General features: G+C 37.3%; 1 protein-coding gene across 4 annotated transcripts in view; it reads left to right on the forward strand.

Annotated features, from left to right (window-relative positions):
- LOC150086975 (serine/threonine-protein kinase ULK3-like) overlaps positions 1–20,656 on the forward strand; it is a 322,244-nt gene that overhangs the window by 202,957 nt on the left and 98,631 nt on the right. For all 4 annotated transcript variants that reach the window (XM_090371719.1, XM_090371720.1, XM_090371718.1 and 1 more), the window contains one exon: positions 3,318–3,358. In XM_090371719.1, coding sequence (XP_090227845.1) covers positions 3,318–3,358 — 41 coding nt within the window. The remainder of the gene's footprint in view (positions 1–3,317; positions 3,359–20,656) is intronic.

A 20,656-nucleotide genomic window follows, 5' to 3' on the forward strand; every position in this document is an offset into this window, starting at 1 on the left:
GCGTCTCGCATTTGCTGGAACATCGTCGAGTAACCATGGTAGAACTTGTTCAAGAAAGATCCGATATTTAGCGGAGTTAATGTGGGATGGTAACAGGTATGGGCCGACTAAGTAGTCACCGCCCATACCTGCCCACACATTTATTGCGAAGCGATGTTGTGCCGCATGGGGGCGCACACTGTGTGGGCCCTCTGCTAATGCATACACTAGGTGCATGTCTGCCAGCTCACAGTTCGTATATCGATGTATGCTCTAAGTGCGGCGACTATTGCTTGAATGAGTAAACCAGAAATTTTCCCTCTTGCGAACTGATGAACAGCGCCGTGTACCGACTTACGGTGACGTTTCCAGTTATGGGTTCCTATGTGATTCACATTCCTTTAGATGTTACCTACCTCCCCTAAACGTTTGTAGCAATATTTTTGAGACACCCTGTATATGTTTTGATGTACTTTAAATATAGTATCAGCAAATTAGCATTAGTATATGTATAGGTTGTCTTGAAATGCTACAAGGATGTGCTTCCATCTATTAACTGTGTTTTCAATTAATAGTAGCCTTTTTTTTTTTTAAAATTTACAGTAGTTTCAAAAATTGATGCAGGAATTCAACAAGGTTTGAAACACTGGAGTTACACAAGGTGAAATTGAAGAAATTCTCTGAAATTCAGATCCAGAAGTTGAAACTTTATCAAGTAATATATGTATAAATGTAGAGGATATTATAACATCAGTAAAAAAAAAAAAAAAAAAAAAACCATTAGTTTTTCTTACTTCTTGGAGAGCTCATTGCTCTTATTTTATTCTTCTATGATTTTTAAATTTTTGAATTATTTTTTCAGTGATTTTTCGTTTTTTATATAAAAAAAATTCTTAATTTTTGCAAATCTCAGTATATATAAGTACAACATATGTAGGCAGCATATAAGTCATAGGTGGCCTACATTTTGTCTTATAAATGAGTATATTTTCTTATTTATAAGGCAGATTTTAACTGTGTTCTCTACTTGTGAAGTGTTGCTTATTTGAGGTAGTGCAATATCTGGGCAACTTGTTGTGAAGGTGTTCACAATATGAGATGTAACAAAAACGATGCCATTTCACCTACTTCGATGATTTATTATTAACTAAAATGATGCACTAACTTGTAGTAAATTTCCTGTACTCTGAGGCTTTCAGCCCTGAACTTTTTTTTTTTGTTAGTTGTTGGTGCATCGGCTTCTGTGGCCATAATGCACCTTCCAAAGTTCTTTTTGCATTTTATACTCTGATCCAAGCAAGCCCGAGGTGGGATTCGAACCTGCGACCTTTGGGTTGCCAGTTATGCACTTTACCCACCCAGCTAGCCCGGTCCAGCCCTGAACCATTTTTAGTCTTTACTCTCACACACCATCTGGCATCTCTAATATTGTGGAGTCATACTTCGTGATTGGGTTTTCACTCGTATCACCATTGTACCTAACCGCCCACCTATGAGTGGCCAACAAGCTTTGAAACAGTGCTGGCTGAGTGGCTGCATCTGCCAAGAATAGGTAACATTAATCTTCTCTACTGGTGAAGTATTGCTTATTTGAGGTAGTGTAATATCAAATTGTAGCAGGATACTTAATGATTTTGTAATAACTGAGAGCAAAGTGGAAGAGAAACTGTTGAAGTTAAACGTAAGAAAAGCACCTGGGGTGGATGGGATCTATCCAGTTATATTAAAGGAGGCGTCAAAGCAACTAAGCAAACCCTTAGCCATAATTATGAGAGCATCCTTGGACTCAGGGGAGGTTCCCACGGACTGGAGATGTGCAAATGTATCCCCAATTCACAAAGGGGGATCGAAGGGTGACATGAGTAATTACAGACCAGTTAGTTTAACTTCTGTTCCGGGTAAAATAATGGAGTCACTGGTTAAAGATGCATTGCAGGATCATCTAGACAAGACTGCAGCAATAATTCAGACACAGCATGGGTTTGTTAAGGGAAAGTCTTGTCTGACAAATTTGATAGGATATTATGATGTGGTTACAAAGGAACTGGATGCAAAAAATAATTTTTATATCATATATTTGGATTTCAGGAAAGCTTTTGACACTGTTGCGCATGGAAGACTATTGTACAAATTGGAGCAGAATGGTATTAAGGGTAAGTTGCTACAATGGATAAAAGGATGGTTAAGTGGGAGAAGACAGAGGGTGGTAATCAATGGGTGCTGCTCTTCTTGGACTAATGTTATTAGTGGAGTCCCACAGGGTTCGGTGTTGGGCCCACTGTTGTTTTGTATATTTATCAATGATATTGATGAAGGTATATCAGGCTTAATGTCGAAGTTTGCAGATGATACAAAGGTTGGCAGGGTTGTTAATGACAGTAATGGCAGTGTGCTACTGCAACAGGATCTAGATAATTTGGGCAGATGGGCTAAGAAGTGGCAACTGAAGTTTAACCTTGACAAATGCAAAGTACTGCATATGGGTAGAAGTAACCCCAGAGAAACGTACTACACTTAAGGTGGTAGAAAATGAAAAAGACCTGGGAGTAATTGTGCAGGCAGATATGAAGTTTTCTGAGCAATGCAGACAGGCTGCCAGGGCAGGTCATGGGGTTTTGTCAATGATATATAGGAATTTTGCTAGCAGAGAAAAGGAGGTGATTATCCCTCTGTATAAGGCAATGGTCAGGCCACGCCTTGAGTACTGCGTACAGGTCTGGAGGCCTCATTTTAGGAAGGATGTAGATTTACTTGAGCGTGTACAGAGAAGGGCAACAAGATTGGTGAGGGGAATGAAGGGATCCTCTTATCAAGAGAGGCTTAAGTTCTGCAAATTGCAGTGGCTGGAGACTAGGCACCTGCGCGGTGATCTGATTGAGTTGTATAAGGCCTTGAATGGGTTCAGCATGCTGAATTCTGATGGGATCCTTCCACTTGTTTAGATTACGAACCTAAGGGGGCATAAATTCAAATTAAGAAAAGACAGATGTAGATTAGATGTGCGGAAATTTGCCTTTAGCCAGCGGGTGGTTAACATCGGTGATTTACTATGAACAAAATGATGCTATGCACTTGTTCAGCTGTAATTTTATTGTTAATAATAAAAATTGTAGCATATTTAAATTTTATTATTGTTAATAATAAAATTTACATGTTTTAAATTGGTTTTGGTCTCCCCTTCATCCTAATGTGGTCTCATGATAACAAGCTCTTTTATATGAGACTCATTTATACTATATTATATTTAAAAAATTTTTATGAAAATAAGCTAAGATTTGATATAAATATTGAAATGTTTAATAATATAAAATGTATTATTCTGTTATGTTTAATTCTAGGTGAAAGCATGTCATCCAAAAAACAAGCCTTGAGGATTAAAGTAAATATGTGTTTGAATGCCTTTGAAATGTTTCATAATATAAAAAAATCAGTAATCTCTTATGTTTAGTTCCAGATGAAAGCATATTATCCAAAAAAAAAGCTTTGGCGATGAAAGTAAATATTTGTTTGAATGGCTTAATTATTTGTAGTAATGATCAGGTATAATAGATTATTTTTACGATTTGTACTATTTGGTAATCATTTGTAAATGTTGATGTGGCAGTTATTCACGTCATATGTTACAAACAAGAAATAAGAGAAACTGCTTTTCTTGTTATGTATTTATCCAATGCTTCTTATTTATACTATGAGTGTTATTGTAACAGACATTTGTTTGGTGGCCATTTGATTGGATCAAACAAATTTAGAATTTGGTTGCTGTTTAAATATACAAATGAAATGTTTTGGTTTGTTTCAAAAACTACCTTTGATATCCCATTTTTTTGCATTATTATTTATTTTTTGGTTACTGTGACTTTGCATTTTATTTATCTTTTATGTTCACTCCAAAAACAAAAGGTATTTGCATCTATAGTTACTATACTAATTTTAATGAAACAACCCTTTCAAAGCCGTGATGTTACAATCAGTTTTTCACATTAAAAATAAGGAAAGAAGGTAATGGTAATACATGTGGTCTGTCACAAAATTAATGAGACTGCTTTTAGAGAAAATTTTATTGTGAAATTTTTAACAACTGAAGGTTCTCTTCTTCAAAGTAGCTTCCACGGGAAGCTACACATCACCTCTAGTGCTCCTACCATCCCTTGAAGCAGTGCTGGAAGTCTTCTTCTATGTGGTCCTTCAGTGCATTGATTATGCTCTGGATTTTGTCAATCATCCCAAATTATTACAATTTTTGACAATTAGATTGTAACTGTTAGGAAATATGTGAAGAGAGGTTGTTCCAGAAAACTGAACTTGAAGGACTAAATGAGAAAGATGAACAGTTGGTTCAAGTTGGACAATAAAAGGATGCTGACTGATTGCTGCATGTGTTCAGATTAGTTTAGAAGAGAGAGAGAGCAGGAATTATAGAAACCAATTCAGAAGAAGTGCTCATCAAAGTATCTATAGAAAAAGCATGCAGCTGAAACAGAACGTATGTGAGACAAAGAAGGGAGAGACTTTGTTAGAGATGGGTCATTAATTAACCTAACTGCCTTCTTTTGAATGGATCTAGAAGTCTGAGAGAGGTTTTGGGTAGGCCACTGCCCCAGATATGGGAACAATATTCCATGGTATAACAGATTTGCAGGCGCCTCCGTAGCCAGGTGGGAAGGAGCAGCAGTGCATAGCACACGCTTCTTGATTAGACCGGGGTTCGAGCCCGTCACCACCAAATACGGAGGATGCGGAAAGGTTAAGGAATGACCGCCGCATATCCTGGAGCAATATGGCCTTAGTTGCTAATGCTCCTAAAAACCAAACAACAACAACAACAACAATAACAGATTTGCAATTTGTATAGCTTTTTGAAAGAAAAGTAATGCTGAGAGCGAAAGAGAAACCCAGATTTTTAGATGCAGAGAAGGCAATATTTGTGGTGTGCTTGTGCCAAAAGAGATTAGAAGTCAGGGTAATCCCCAATAGAGATATATATATATATATATATATTATAATCTTTTCTAGAAATCTGAGTGTCATTGAAGATAAGTATAGGAGCAGAAGAATCTGTTTTTGCAAGATATAAAAGACTGAATTTTAAAAGCATTAAAATCGCAAATTATTTTTGCCCCATTGGAGAATTACCTGGAGACCAACATTTAAGGAATTTGTAGTGGGTATTCAAGAAGTTAAGGCTGTTTGTGCAGAGCAAGGTTTCTCAAACTGGAAGGTTGAATGCAATGTGCTATCATCAGCAAAACTCTGGATAGGATTTCTGGTCAAAGGAAGAAGGTCAATAATAACAAGAGGAAAAGAGTGGGAGAAAGAATTAAACTTTGAGAAGACTGAAAGCCATCTCCCATCACCCTCAGTGAGTGGTCAGAGAGAAAACTGAACCCCGAGTTACAAAAAACAGTTTCCAGACCATAAGATGGAAGCTTATTTAGAAGACCTTTACTGCTTGAGTTTCACCAAACTTTTCCATTGAATTTGTCCCTAGATGGATAACATAGGCCAGTGGATCAACACTGATGGAATCCATACTGGCGATCATTGATTGGTTGGAAGGTTTCTATATAGTTTGACAGTTGGCAGTTAATAGATTTCTTCATTAATTTAGAAAGAGTATAAATAAGAGCAATGGGACAATAATTGAATGGGAGGAATTTAGTGCCCTTTTTAGGAACTGGCCAGATATGAGCAAATTTCCAAGCTGAAGGGAAACACCTATGGAATAGGAAAGTGAAAAATGGTGACACGGAATAATGGTGAGCACAGGTTTTGAGGACAAGTGGAGAAATACGACCAAGACCTGGCAATTTCTTGGCATCAAGGCTGTTCAAAATTCTTCTGATATCCTTGAGAGAAGGCCACAGAATGCGTTGAATGTAGTGTACTAGGAATGTTGGAAGATAGTTTATGAAGATCATCAATACACGCATTAGAAGAAAAAGTAGAATGCTAGCAAATCAGCTTTATCTTTTGCTGAAGCGACAATAGAACCATCTGATTTTGACAGAGCTGGGAATAGAGATGGGCAAAAGATGCAGCCAACAGCTTTGGCAAGAAAAGGAATGCTTGACTACCATTTAGACTAGAAGCAAGTTTTCTACTCTTAGCCTGTTTGAAATTTAATTTGGACTGCTTTACAGTTGCATTCTTTGGTATAGGAAGAAATTGAACCTGGAGATTTGGATATAAAACAATTGTGATATGTAACATCTTATCTTGAACATTTATTGGAAAACCAAGGTTTAAAGGATGAGATTTTAAGGTGAAGTGTGGAATAAAGGATTTCATCCCTACAAGAATGATTTCAGACACAATATGAGCATATGTTGACAAAGTTTTCAAACAGTAATCTGATCAAAGAAAAGAAGAGAAGAAATCTCACAGATCATCCCATTTTGCATTCATGTGAGTTGGCTCTGTGGTTAGAATTGTCTGGAATTCTTGTAAGTAAATGAACCATCTGTGCGAAATCATTAGTAATTGCAAAATAATATAGTTTTGGGCGATCCTTGATCTTTGGGAAAAGAAAATAGTTGCATGGTGACAGATCCAGCGAATCAGTAGTTATTGGAGCACTGGAGTGGTTTTGGAGGTTAAAAACTGTAACAGACATTGTGTAGTGGCAGATCAATCTTGCAGATCATCCCATTTTGCATTCTTGTAATGCCAAACAACACAAAGTTGAGAATTTATACAAGAAAATGGATTCATTGGAGAAGAGACCATAATTTCTCCAATTGTGATCTGAGATGCCTAGAGGACCACTCATTTCAACCATGTACTTAGAAGGGTGGTTTGTGAGAAAAAGATCAAGTGTGTTGGTTCTGTGGTTAGAATTGTCTGGAATTCTTGTAAGTAAATGAACCATCTGTGCGAAATCATTAGTAATTGCAAAATAATATAGTTTTGGGCGATCCTTGATCTTTGGGAAAAGAAAATAGTTGCATGGTGACAGATCCAGCAGATCAGTAGTTATGGGAGCACTGAAGTGGTTTTGGAGGTTAAAAACTGTAACAGACATTGTGTAGTGGCAGGGCATATTGTGATATGCAAAATCCAGTTTTTGGCCCTCTCGGTGTTGAACACCAATATTGTACACTCAGTGTTGAACACTAAAAATTGGATTTTAGAGTATGATTGTACTCTAAAATCCACTTGACAAAACTGCAATGTTAACATCACCTCTTATTAGTTGCTGAAGGAAATATAGCTCAAGTTCAACATGATTCAGGAGGTGGATGTTCTTCTGATTTTGCTTCTGTTCTTCAGAGAGATTTTTTGCCACCATTTTTTGTTTGCATTTTGCATGTGCACAAAATGTGCCCATGCAAAAATACTCTGTTAAAATGTCACATACTATTGGATGACTCATGTTCAGCTTGCCTGCTATCAGTCTCATGGTCAATCATCAGTCGGTCATTTATTGGGGTCCTTAAGCTTTCCACACTGTTCACCTTTTGTTGCTGAGACAGGGCTCCCTGCACAAAGTTCATCTTCATTGGCTTTACATCCTTCCAAATAGGCCTTGTGCCAATATGAGCTTGCGATTAGATTTGTTTTCATTAGCTCTTTTTAACATATGTTTCTGTTGCATTTTTGTAAAGTTTAATGCAAAATTTGGTGTAACATTGCTTGATATTCTCCACTCTATTTTTTTTTTTGTAGAAGAATAAGAGAAATTTACCTCAATATGATATGTAGAACACTTCGTATGATACTCTACAGAAATTAAAACGAATAAAAGATTAACGCAAAATGATTACAGTAAAAAATCAATTGAAAACAATTCAGAAATTTAAAAAAAATTTTTTAATTTATTAAAAAACAATTAAAAATTAATTAAAAATTTTAAAAATATTAAAAAATTAAATAAAATGAATTTAAAAAGTTTAGCGTAAATTTTGAAAAAAGATTTTCTTACCTGAAGCAGACTGCTTTTCGACTGTAAGTTGTGATCACAGGAATGGAAATTATGGGGTATGTGAGCTTAAATCTTAAATAGAGAGATTGTTTGTCCTTGCGCATGCATGTGAAAGGCCACGATTATTTGTCTTCGCATATGCGTGCAGAAGACCACGAATTGGAGATTAAATATGGACTGTGAATGTTAATAGAATTCTCGTGTAATTTAATTTCGACAGTTTCTGCGATTAATAGTCTCGTATAGTTACATTGGACACTAAGTATTTTTGCCTCGTTAAATAAAAATATGTGGTTTTTGTTAATGGCATGGAAGGCTAATTCTGATGCTGCTGAATGAGAAGCACGCACTCAGGATGCATGCTGTTTTACTCGAATGTTCAGTGGGAACCACGTAGATCCTTGGAAAGATGAGTCCCAATCACTGCAAGAAATGTATACCAAAAAAATGTGCGAAATGTGAAATGTTTGCAGATGTGTCTGGAACAGGACATTATCTAGCCAAGGAGGATGTATTGTGTGTGCTAGGGGCGCAGATTGTGAGGAAATTAGGTGGCAACTCAACGTTCTGATGGGTCTATGAGAGTCTGAGGTGCAGGGTAGATGACCTCGAGGAAATTAATATGAGGGGCCCATCAAGCTCTCACTGCCCAAATAAATGCTAGACTCACTCCTGTACATCAGGCAACACAGTGGCAATCTCCAAAGCAGAATTGCTGGTCCCATAGGAACCAGTTATTTTTGGTGGCTCTATTGTCAGAGAGAAGGGGAATATATTATGCAAAAAGGATAGGTGGAACAAGACCAGGGTATGTCTGCCAGGCGCAAATGTAGAGCAGATATCTTTTAAGGGCACAAAAGGTGATATTGTTTACATGTTGGCACTAATGACCTTAAGAGTAAGAGATCTGCAGATTTAATTAACAAGTACAGGTCAATGTTGAAAAAAAGTTGGGAGCTAGGGTTGAATTTCAAAGTGTTTGCAATTCTGCCCAGACATGATAGGAGGGAGTATATGATGAGAGAATTGTCAATCAATTTGGCCCTAGAAAGATTGTGCAAGACTCATGGGGTACACCTTTTTCAGAGTGGTCTGTGCTTACTAACAGGAGAGACTGCTTCTACAGAGATGGGATACACTTAAATAGAAAGGATGCAAGAATATTTGCTGATGCTGTCGAGGCAGTGTTAGGTGGGTCAGAAAACTGTTAGCTTGTGGGGATTCACAGACCAAAAGAATAAAAGTAGCCGCAGGGAGAGGTGAAATTAATTCTTGCACTGCTTCTATTGTAATGAACAGCAGCCTGGAGAGCATGTTGCTTCGGATTTAAAGAGCTGCTGGGAGTCATCACGGAACAAGTAAATACATGGGCTGTGTATTTGGTTTTTAGGAGCATTAGCAACTAAGGCCATATTGCTCCGGGGATATGCGGTGGTCATTCCCTGACCTTTCCGCATCTCCGTATTTGGTGGTCACAAGCTGGAACCCTGGTCTAATCAAGAAGTGTGTGCTATGGAGGCGCCGGGTAACTAAGAGTAAGAACAGGTGCATGTATACTTGCAGGTACACCAATGCTAGAAGTATAGTAAATAAATTTGATGAATTTAAAGTGCTGATCAAGACATCAAAGGCAGATATTTTTGGGATATCAGAGACAGGGTGTCACACAGATATAAGCAGTGCAGAATTGGAATTTGGGGAGTACAATGTTTACAGAAAGTATAGACGAAGGAAGGAGGGGTTATGCTGTTAGTTAAGAAACAATATCTAAGGAAGTGCATCCAGTTGACATAGATGGACAGTTGGGGCATTTTAAATTTTGAGATATTGACTGGAACTTGTGAATTGGTCACTCGCATACTAGCAAGACTTTTGCGATTTTATTGGAGAATTGTTTTCTGTAGCAACGTGTTCGAGGGGCAACCAGAGTGAGAACACTCTTGATCTGATTATCAGCAACGATGATTCATGTTTAGAAATTTGCAGATAAAGGAACCACTAGGTGACAGTGATCACAGTGTACTGATGTGGGATTTACTTAAAGATGTAACTACCATCAAGGGTAAAGGGAAAGGTGTTTGTTTTCATGAAGTGACTACAGTGGTCATCAGTGACTACAGATGTTAAAAACAGTGAATTCTAAATGAGAAGCCTTCACAGAATTAATCTTGGAAGCTATAGGCTTTTCATACCAACTAAGAAATATTGTTCAAAAGGTTTAGACCTAAATGGATGTCAGCTGAACTAATTAAGCTCGTGTCAGAGAAGAAAAATGTGTGGGATGGATATAAATTATCAGGTGACCTAGAAGCCTACGGCAGATATAAGCTAGTCTTGTAATCAAGTCACAAAGGAGGTTAGGCAAGTGAAGGCTGATTATGAGAAATCCTTGGCAAATAATGCAAAGAAAAAGAAACATGGACTTCTTTACTTATGTAAACTCTAGGAGGAAGGGGATGAATCAGATTGGTCCACTTGATGTTGGTGGTTTGAATGTTGATGATCCTGCTCAGATAGTTGACAAACTGAATGAGGATTTTGCATCTACATTCATTCATGAGGAATTCTGTAAGGAAGAGGAGGACAGAAGTTTACTGAACTCTAACAGGGAGCTAAATGATTTTGTAATAACAGAATGTAAAGTGGAGGAGAAATTGTTGAAGTTAAACATTAAAAAGTCACCTGGAGCAGATGGAATCTATCCAGTTATATTGAAGGGGGCAGCGAGGGAAGTAAGCAAACCCTTAGCCATAATTATGAGAGCATCCTTAGATTTAGGGGCGATCCCCACGAACTGGAGATGTATGAATGTATCTCCAATTCACAAAGGGGGGTGTTTAAAGGATAACGCAAATAATTATAGACCTGTTAGTTTAACTTCTGTTCCAGGGAAAATAATGGAGTTACTGGTTAAAGAAGTGATGCAGAATCACCTAGACAAGACTGCAGTAATAATTCAGATACAGCATGGGTTTGTTAAGGGGAAGTCGTGTCTGACCAATTTGATTGGATACTACAATGTGGTCACAAAGGAACTGGATGCAAAAAATAATTTTGATATCATATACTTGGATTTCAGGAAAGCTTTTGATACTGTTGCACATGGAAGACTGCTGTACAAATTGGAGCAGAATTGCATTAAGGGCAAGTTGCTGCAATGGATAAAGGGATGGTTGAGTGCTGAGCCCATTGTTGTTTTGTGTATTTATTAATGATATTGATGAAGGTATATCAGGCTCAACGTCTATGTTTGCAGATGATTCAAAGGATGCCAAGGTTATTAATGATAGTAACAACAGTATGCTATTGCAACAGGATTTAAAAAAGTTGGGCAAATGGGCTGAGAAGTGGCAACTGAAGTTTAATATTGACAAATGCAAAGTACTGCACATGGGTAGCAGTAGGGCTTACAATACCGAGATTCCGGGATCCCGATAATTTTTTTCTGGTATTCAAATCCTGATATTGATACAAAAATACCGGTTTTTTGGAACTAATTTAAAAAAATATTTATCCATGATTTTTTCATATAAATGTTATAAAATCAACAATAAATCATTAATACTGCTGAATTTGCAAATGAGGGATTGTTATACACAGTAAAAATGAAATGGAAACCTGAATACGTCATGAAACTGTAAGAAATAAAATCTTATAAATATATTTCTCTTAGTAAGTATAGTGTGTTTGGAAGTAAAGCACTTAAGGAATAACGAAAACATCAGTACAGAAATATTTCCATTAGTGGCAGTAGGCTTGGTAGTGCAATTAAGGAATATAATGGTATGGGGGGTTTTTCTTAATTTCTTTCTTTCTTTCTTTTTTTTTTTTTTTTTATGAAACCCCAAATATGAGCGGTATTAGAACCTATAGTACTTAGTAACGTGCTTGGGTTGGAGGTTGAGAAGACGAAAGAAGATATTTGTTGACATTAGACTTGAACTTCTGTAGACTGTAATTTTCAGGAAATACATATGAAGGAGGGTTGGTCCAGAAAACGGCAGTTGAACGAATAAACAAACAAGATGAAAAGTTGGTTTTGTGAGTTTGAAGTTGGACAGTAAATGGATGTTGGCTAGTAGCGGCACATGTTTGGACTGTTTTGAAAGAAAGAGCGGGAATTATAGAAGCCAATTCAGAAGAACAGTGCCCATGGAAGTATCTGTAGAAAAGGCATACAGTAGAAACAGTATATGAGACAACAAGTAGAGAGACTCTGTTAGAGAGGAGTCATTAATTAACCTAACTGCCCTCTTCTGAAGAAGTCTGAGAGAGATTTTGGTGACACCGCCCCAGATGTGGGAACAATATTCCATGGTAAGGCGGCTTTGCGATTTGTACAGAGTGAAGAGCTGTTTGGAAGAAATGTAACGCCAAGAGCAAAAGAGAAAACCAAGTTTTTTAGATGCAATATTTGTAATGTACTTAGGCCAAGAGAGATTACGAGTCAGGGTAATCCCCAAAAGAGATATATCATTTTGCCTAGAAATCGGAGTGTCACCAAAGAAAAGCATAGGAGCAGAAGAATCCTTTTTGCGAGATATAAGACAAGGCTGAGTTTTAGAAGGATTGAAATCAACTAAGTTGTCTTTGCCCCACTGGAGAATTACCAGGAGATCGGCATTTAAGGAATTGGTAGCGGATATTCGAGAAGTTGAAGTTTATTGAGCAGGGCAAGGTTTCTTAAAATGGAAAGTGGAATACAATGTGCTATCATCGGCAAAACTGTGGATAGGATTTCCAGTCAATGGAAGGTCATTAATATACAAGAGGAAAAGAGTGGGTAAAAGAACTGAACTTTGGGGGACACCAGCATTAGTGGAAAAGTTAGAAGACAGAGAGCCATCACCCTCAGTGAGTGATCAGAGAGAAAACTGGATAACCAATTACAAAAAACAGTTGGCAAACCATAAGATGGAAGCTTGTTTAGAAGACCTCTATGCCAAACACGATCGAATGCCTTTGAGAAGTCAAGAGCAACTGTTTGTGTTTCACTGAACTTTTCCATTGAATTTGTCCTTAATGAGTAATGTAAGCCAGAATATCACCAGTGGATCGACACTGATAGAATCCATACTGGCGATCATTGATCGGATGGAAGGTTTCTAGATAGTTTAAGAGTTGGTGGTTAATTGATTTCTCCATTACTTTAGAAAGAGTAGAATTAATTGCAATGGGATGATAATTGGATGGGAGGAATTTGTCACCCTTTTTAAGAACTGGCTGGATATGATCAAATTTCCAAGCAGAAGGAAAAGCACGTTTGGAATAAGAAAGTGAAAAAAGGCGGCAAAGAACAGCAGTAAGTTCAGGAGCACAGGTTTTGAGAACAAGTGGGGGGATACTAGGATCTGGAGCTCTCTTAGCATCAAGATTTGTCAAAATCCTAATATTCTTTTGATGGAAGACCACAGGAGGCATTGAATGGAGCGTGCTTGGAATGGTGGGAGGTGTTTTACCAGTATCATTAATACATGATTTGGAAGAAAAATGGGATGCTAGCACGTCAGCTTTATCTTTGGCCGAAGTGACAATAGAACCATCCAGTTTTGATAGAGGTGGGAGCAGAGATGGGCAAATGTTGCGGCCAATAGCTTTGGAGAGACCAGAATGCTTGACTGCCATTAGGGCAAGAATCAAGTTTTCTTCTCTTAGCCTGTTCAAAATCTAGTTTGGACTGATTATTTACTGCTTTACAATTGTTGCAAGCTTTGGTGTAAGCAGGAAATGAAACTGAATAATTGGAAACAAGCCAATTATGATATGCAACTTTCTTCTCTTGAAAAGCCTTAGCACATTTATTGGAAAACCAAGGTTTAGATAAAGGACGAGATTTTAAAGTAGAATGTGGAATAAAGGATTCCATTCCTACAAGAATAATTTCACTGACACGATCTGAACAAACGACATCAGAAGTTTTTAAACAGTAATCCGATCAAGGAAAATAAGAAAAGAAATTGTGCAGGTTATTCCATTTTGCATTCTTGTAATGCCAAACAATACGAGGTTGGGAATAGCCATGAGATAAAGGCTCCATTGGAGAAGAGACAATCATCAAGTTGTGATCTGAGAGGTGCCTAAAGGACCACTCACTTCGACCCTATACTTAGAAGGGTTGTTTGTAAGAAAAAGATCAAGCATGTTGGCTGTATGGTTAGGATTGTCCAGTATCCTTGTAGTTAAATGAACAATCTGTGCAAGGTCATTAGTAATTGCCAAAGCCTTAGCATCTCGACCAGCTGTGGCAGTGTAACTAGAAAACAGAAGCCAGCTGGAGTTGTGAACATTAAAATCACCAAGGAAAATTACCTCACTGTTAGGAAAGTTGGACTGGAGAAAGTCAAGTTGCAAAGAGAGGAAGTCAAAGAGCTCCAAGTGATTAGTGGAGTTGGGAGAATGGTAGAGACAACAGATGAATTTGACACAATGAGGTAGAGAGATTTTAAGCCATCAAAGATCGAAAAGAGGAGATTCCAAATTACCAAATCTCTGACAGGGAATATCGGAACAGACATATGCACAAGTACCATCTTTGAGGTGAAAGGAATCATACAGCAAATAATTTGAGCAACTGAGATGAGCAGTAGTTGAATCAATCAATAACAGATTCTGTCAGACTGAAAGTGTAAATGGACGTCGTTGAGATTAGAATTTAGACCACGTATATTTGTGAAATGAACTATTTGCTGAGGGCTAATTACCCTTCTGGTGTGTGAGTCCTGTGACATTTTAATCGACTGCCCAGATTTTAATGATACTCGTTTTACCGCTTTTACTCAACTGACTGAGCCTTATACACTCAGTGAGATTTTATCCGACAGCGACAATGTGTCAGCTGTTTTTACAGCTTACTAATTTATATACATATATATAAAATAAGCTATACATTTTTAGAATATTAGAATATATACTACCTTTTAAACTTATACTGAATCCTTTGACCAGGTGGTTACCTGGTCAAAGGATTCAGTCCTTTAAAGTTACTAGAATCTATTTTTACCTTGTCTTGGTGCGTCATAGCCATTGCCACTAATGCACCAGAAAAATCCTATACCAGCGACAACAAAATTTTTGGTAAAATTATCAGCCTCTAACATCAGCTGGAAGCTTTTCATCATTACTTGTCATTCAACAAACCTGCTCTTGCACAGTGAAATAACAGTACAATGCAAAAAGTACTAACTTACATACAAGTAATTCTATGGTGATAGTGAATTGTGCAAAAAGACCAACTTGTAAACACATTGAAATATGTATGCTCTTGCATATAAAACTGATGCATTGTATTAGAAAAGTTTACCAACTAAATGTTGCTGGTGCATGTGCAAGCTTAGTGTGCAAACTTCAGAAAGTATATCTGGCTAATCAATGTTTGTATTATCCACATTATACTATAGTATTGCTAATCATACAATCATTAAGCAAATTAATTCATTCTAGAAGAAATAATTGTATGGGGAATGCATGCCAATGTTTGCCAATTTTTTTTTTTTTTTTTTTTGTGATTTTTATTTATTTTTTATTTTATTTTTTATTTTTTTTTTTTTTGGCTGATGCTGCATAAGCTCATACACATGCTTTCTTGCATCACATACCACCACCACCACCACTACTACTACTACTTCCCATTTCCCTAAAAAAAACCCACTTAGACATGTATGCATATTTACCACATCCATATTTTTTAAATGTTCATATTTTAATAATATAAGTCAGGGGTGGCCAACAAGTCAATTGTGGCTTTAATTTCGGTCGATCATGAATAATTTTAAATATATATAAAAAATAGATTAGTCAAAATCTAAATGTTATTATTATTATGCACCCCACTGAATACACTTATTGCAAATCCATTGGACCATATGACTACTCTTCTCGCCATGCAGCTGCTAGGCTTGTCTAGTGAAAATTCATGTAGTTAGTTGTGGAGAGCAGGTGTAGTTGTCGAATTCTTATTTAGCTTACTTAATATTAATAACTGGACAGTACTTATATGTTAATTTAATACCCTTTAATTTAAAATGAATACTATGAAAAAGTGTAAAATGTATCATTTTCATCAACAGTGGGAACTAGAATACTTTTTTGTAATGATAAAAGTGAACTGTTATTTTATTTGCAATACTTCCTTGGTTATACCCAAAAAAGGAAATTTAGAAAGGCACTTCAACACACTCCATGGTAAATACCAATCAGATTTTCTGTCTAATAGTAACCATAGAAAAAATAAATTAAAATAACTTAAATCCAGATTATTCGAACAAAAAAATTCCTTCATGACCCCTAATTTACAATCTAAAGAAGTAACTGTAACATTATTTGAAGTGAGTCATCTTGCAAAAAAATACAAACCATTTTCTGAGGGTCAGTTCATCAAAGATGCATTTTTAGAAATAACAGATTCTCTTTTTGAAAATTTTAAGAACAAAAATGAAATTAAAAGTGCTCTTCAAGATCTGCAATTATCTCGAAATACTGTGATGTGACGAATTGAATAAATGAGTAAAAATGTGAGCAAACAATTGTCTCATATTGCTAATTGTGTGTCCTTTTCTTTACAACTGGATGAATCTACAGACTTTAGTGATACAGCTCAATTGCTCGTTTTTTTTTCATATGGTATTCGATGATTCTGCCACTCGAGAAGAACTGCTTGGTATTGTTTCATTAAAAGAAAGAACTAGAGGTCTTGATATATTTAACACATTCAAAAATTTTAATGAAAAAATTAAATTACTACTATTTAAGCTCATATCAATAACAACAGATGGAGCTAAAGCAATGACGGGGCATCTTAACGGATTCATCGCATTGTGCCAAAAGGATGAATTCCCAGATTTAATGTGACCTGGAATTCCAGAATTCCAGGTCACATTATGTCAATCATCTGGGGATATTCTTACCGTGTGTGCTATTTCCAATATCATGTTGTTTGGCATTACAAGAATGCAAAATGGGATGACCTGCGAGATTTCTTTTCCTTTGTCGGATTACTGTTTCAAAACTTTTGATGTCAACATTTGCTCAGATCGTGTCAGTGAAATTATTCTTGTAGGAATGGAATCCTTTATTCCACATACCACCCTAAAATCTCGTCTTTCATCTAAACTTTGGTTTCCAATAAATTTGCTAAGGCTGTTCAAGAGAAGAATGTTGCATATTGTAATTGGCTTGTTTCCAATTCTTCAGTTTCATTTTATGCCTACACAGAGCATGCAACAACTGTAAAGCAGTTATTAATCAGGCAAAGGTTTATGACATTGTAGAGCAGATACCATCTTTTAAGAGGACAAAAAGCGATAATTCGGCCCTGGAGAGATTGTGCAAGGCTCAAGGGGTAGAATTTTTCTCAGCCTGGTTTGTGCTTCTTAACAGGAAAGACTGCTTCTACAGGGATGGGATACACCTAAATAGAAAGGGTGCAAGAATATTTGCTGATGCTGTTGAGGCAGTGTTAGGTATGTCAGAAAACTGCTAGCTTGCGAGGTACACGGACTAATAGATTAACAGTAGCCACTGGTAGAGGTGAAAGTGTTTCTTGCACTGCTTTTGTTAAAATGAGCAGCTGGTGGGAAAACAAGGCGCAGGGGTTTTCAGAGACTGCTGGGTGTCATCGCGGAACAACTAAATACATGGGTAGCTAAGAATAAGAACAAGTGTATGCATACTTGCATGTACACCAATGTTAGGAGTTTGGTAAATAAATTTGATAAATTTGAGGTGTTGGTCAGAACATCAAGGGCAGATATTGTTAGAATATCAGAGATGTGGTGTCACACAGATATAAGGAATGCAGAATTGGAATTTGGGGAGTACAATGTGTACAGAAAGGATAGACGGGATAGGAAGGGAGGATGGGTTATGCTATTAGTTAAGAAACACATAAAATCTAAGGAAGTGCAACCAGTTGACATGGTTGGACGGTGCCGTGTGAAAGCAAAATTGGGAGTAGGAGTTCATTATAGGCCAAATGAATCTGATCACTATAACGAATAAAACTCTAGGTGGTAGATGACTGTCATCAACTGGTGCAATACCACCACTTTGCTTATTGGATGCTTGAAGTGGTGGAACCCATGTTTAGTCTCCAGAGCTAAGTTCTGGTCAACCCTCTCCCATCTCTTCATCATGCAGTGATTGATGTCTTTTGAGGTTATGATGAACACCACAGTGACATCCAAATTTCTTTATATTTCAAGGGTACAGCTCTAAAACTGTGTTTTAAGGCCGGCCGCTAGTTAGTACACCAGATAGTGACTGGAGGGAGTCCGAGTAGTGTGTATGTGTGTGGGGGGGGCAGGCATTGTCCAGGTCACATTATGTCAATCATCTGGGGATATTCTTACCGTGTGTGCTATTTCCAACATCATGTTGTTTGGCATTACAAGAATGCAAAATGGGATGACCTGCGAGATTTCTTTTCCTTTGTCGGATTACTGTTTCAAAACTTTTGATGTCAACATTTGCTCAGATCGTGTCAGTGAAATTATTCTTGTAGGAATGGAATCCTTTATTCCACATACCACCCTAAAATCTCGTCCTTCATCTAAACTTTGGTTTCCAATAAATTTGCTAAGGCTGTTCAAGAGAAGAATGTTGCATATTGTAATTGGCTTGTTTCCAATTTTTAAGTTTCATTTTATGCCTACACAGAGCATGCAACAACTGTAAAGCAGTTATTAATCAGTCCAAACTAGATTTTGAACAGGCTAAGAGTAGAAAACTTGCTTCTTGCCCTTTATACTTCTACTTTTTCTAAAGTAATGGAGAAATCAATTAACCGCCAACTCTTAAACTATCTAGAAACCTTCTGTCTGGTCAACGATCGCTAGCATTGATTCTGTCAGTGTTTGATCCACTGGTGATATTCTGGTTTATGTTATCCATCTATGGACAAATTCAATGGAAAAGTGCAATGCTCTTGACATCTCAAAGCCTTTTGATTGTGTTTGGTATAAAGGTCTTGTAGACAAGCTTCTATCTTATGGTTTGCCAACTGTTTTTTTGCAATTGGTTATCCACTTTTCTCACTGAGGGTGATGGTAGATGGCTCTCTATCTTCTAATTTCTCCACTAATATTGGTGTTCCTCATGGTTCAGTTCTTTTTCCCACTCTTTTCCACTTGTATATTAATGACCTTCTTCCATTGAACCACAGTTTTGCTGATGAGAGCAGATTGCATCCCACTTTCCAGTTTGAGAAACCTTGCCCAGCTCAATCAGCTTCAACTTCTCAAAAATCTGCTACTAATTCCTTAAATGCAGATCTTCAGGTAATTCTCCAGTGGGGCAAAGACAACTTAGTTGATGTCAATCCTTCTAAAACTCAGTCTTGTCTTATATCTTGCAGAAAGGATTCTTCTGCTCCTATATTTATTTTTGGTGACATTCCGATTTCTAGGCAAGATGATATATCTCTTTTGGGGATTACCCTGTCTTCTAATCTCTCTTGGCACAAGCACTTACAAATATTGCTTCCTCTGCATCTAAAAAATTGTTTTTCTCTTTCTCTCTCGGCATTACTTTTCTTCCAAACAGCTGTTCACTCTGTACAAATTGCAAATCCGCCCTGCCATGGAATATTGTTTGGGGGCACTGCCCCCAAAACCTCTCTCAGGCTTCTATTTTCCATTCAACAGAGTACTGTTAGGTTAATTAATTACTCATTGCTAACAGAGTCTCTCTACTCTCTGTCTCATAGACATACTGTTTCTGCTGCATGCCTTTTCTAGAGGTACTTCCACGGGCACTATTCTTCTGAATTGGCTTCTATGATTCCTGCTCTCTCTTTCAAAACAGTCAGAACCTAAGGAAGTGCAACCTTAGGTTGCACTTCCTTAGTTTCCTTGCCGCTACCAGCCAACATCCATTTACTGTCCAACTTCAAACTCATAGAACCAAACTTTTCATCTTCCTCGTTTATTCATTCAACTGCCATTTTCTGGAACAACCTTCCTTCATACGTATTTCCTGAAAATTACAGTCTACAGAGTTCAAGTCTAATGTCAACACATATCTTCTTTCGTCTTCTCAACCTCCAACCCATGCACGGTACTAAGTACTATAGGTTCTAATACCTCTTGTGTTTGGGGTTTTCATAAAAAAAAAAAAAAAAAAAAAAAAACAAATGGGAATATATAGCAGGCCAGTCAATCAGAGTGTCTTAAATGGGGGATTTTAATTTCCCAGATATTGACTGGAATTTGTGTGTTGGTCAATCACACACTAACAAGGTTTTTATGGATTTATTGGATGATTATTTTCTACAGCAGCATGTTTGGGAGGCAACTAGAGGGACTAACACTCTTGATGCGATTATCAGTAGTGATTCTTCATGCATTAAGATTCTGCAGATAAAGGAACCACTAGGTGGCAGTGATCACAGGGTGCTGATGTGGGATTTACTCAAAGAGGTAACTACCATCTGGGGTGAAGGGAAGGGTTTTTGCTTTCGTAAAGGTGACTACAGTGAGACTAACTGATGATGTTACCAACAGCAAATTCTAAATGGGAAGTATTCAAAGTATTTTACCCCAGGGGCTCAAACTTGGTGTATGGGCTTGTCTCACCAAGGGTCCTGAGATGGTTATCATCATTCTTCTCTTTCTTGGTGATTGCCTTCTCTCTCTCTCTCTCTCTCTCTCTCTCTCTCTCTCTCTCTCTCTCTCTCTCTCTCTCTCTCTCTCTCTCTCAGGGTAACTCGGGAGTTTTTTTTTTTTTTTTTTGGCTGGTGCAGCATAAACCTCAGTCTTCCAT

The sequence above is a fragment of the Mastigoproctus giganteus genome, chromosome 4 (assembly GCF_048544385.1).
Source record: "Mastigoproctus giganteus isolate SK-2022 chromosome 4, ASM4854438v1, whole genome shotgun sequence".
Taxonomy (NCBI): Eukaryota; Metazoa; Arthropoda; class Arachnida; order Uropygi; family Thelyphonidae; genus Mastigoproctus; species Mastigoproctus giganteus.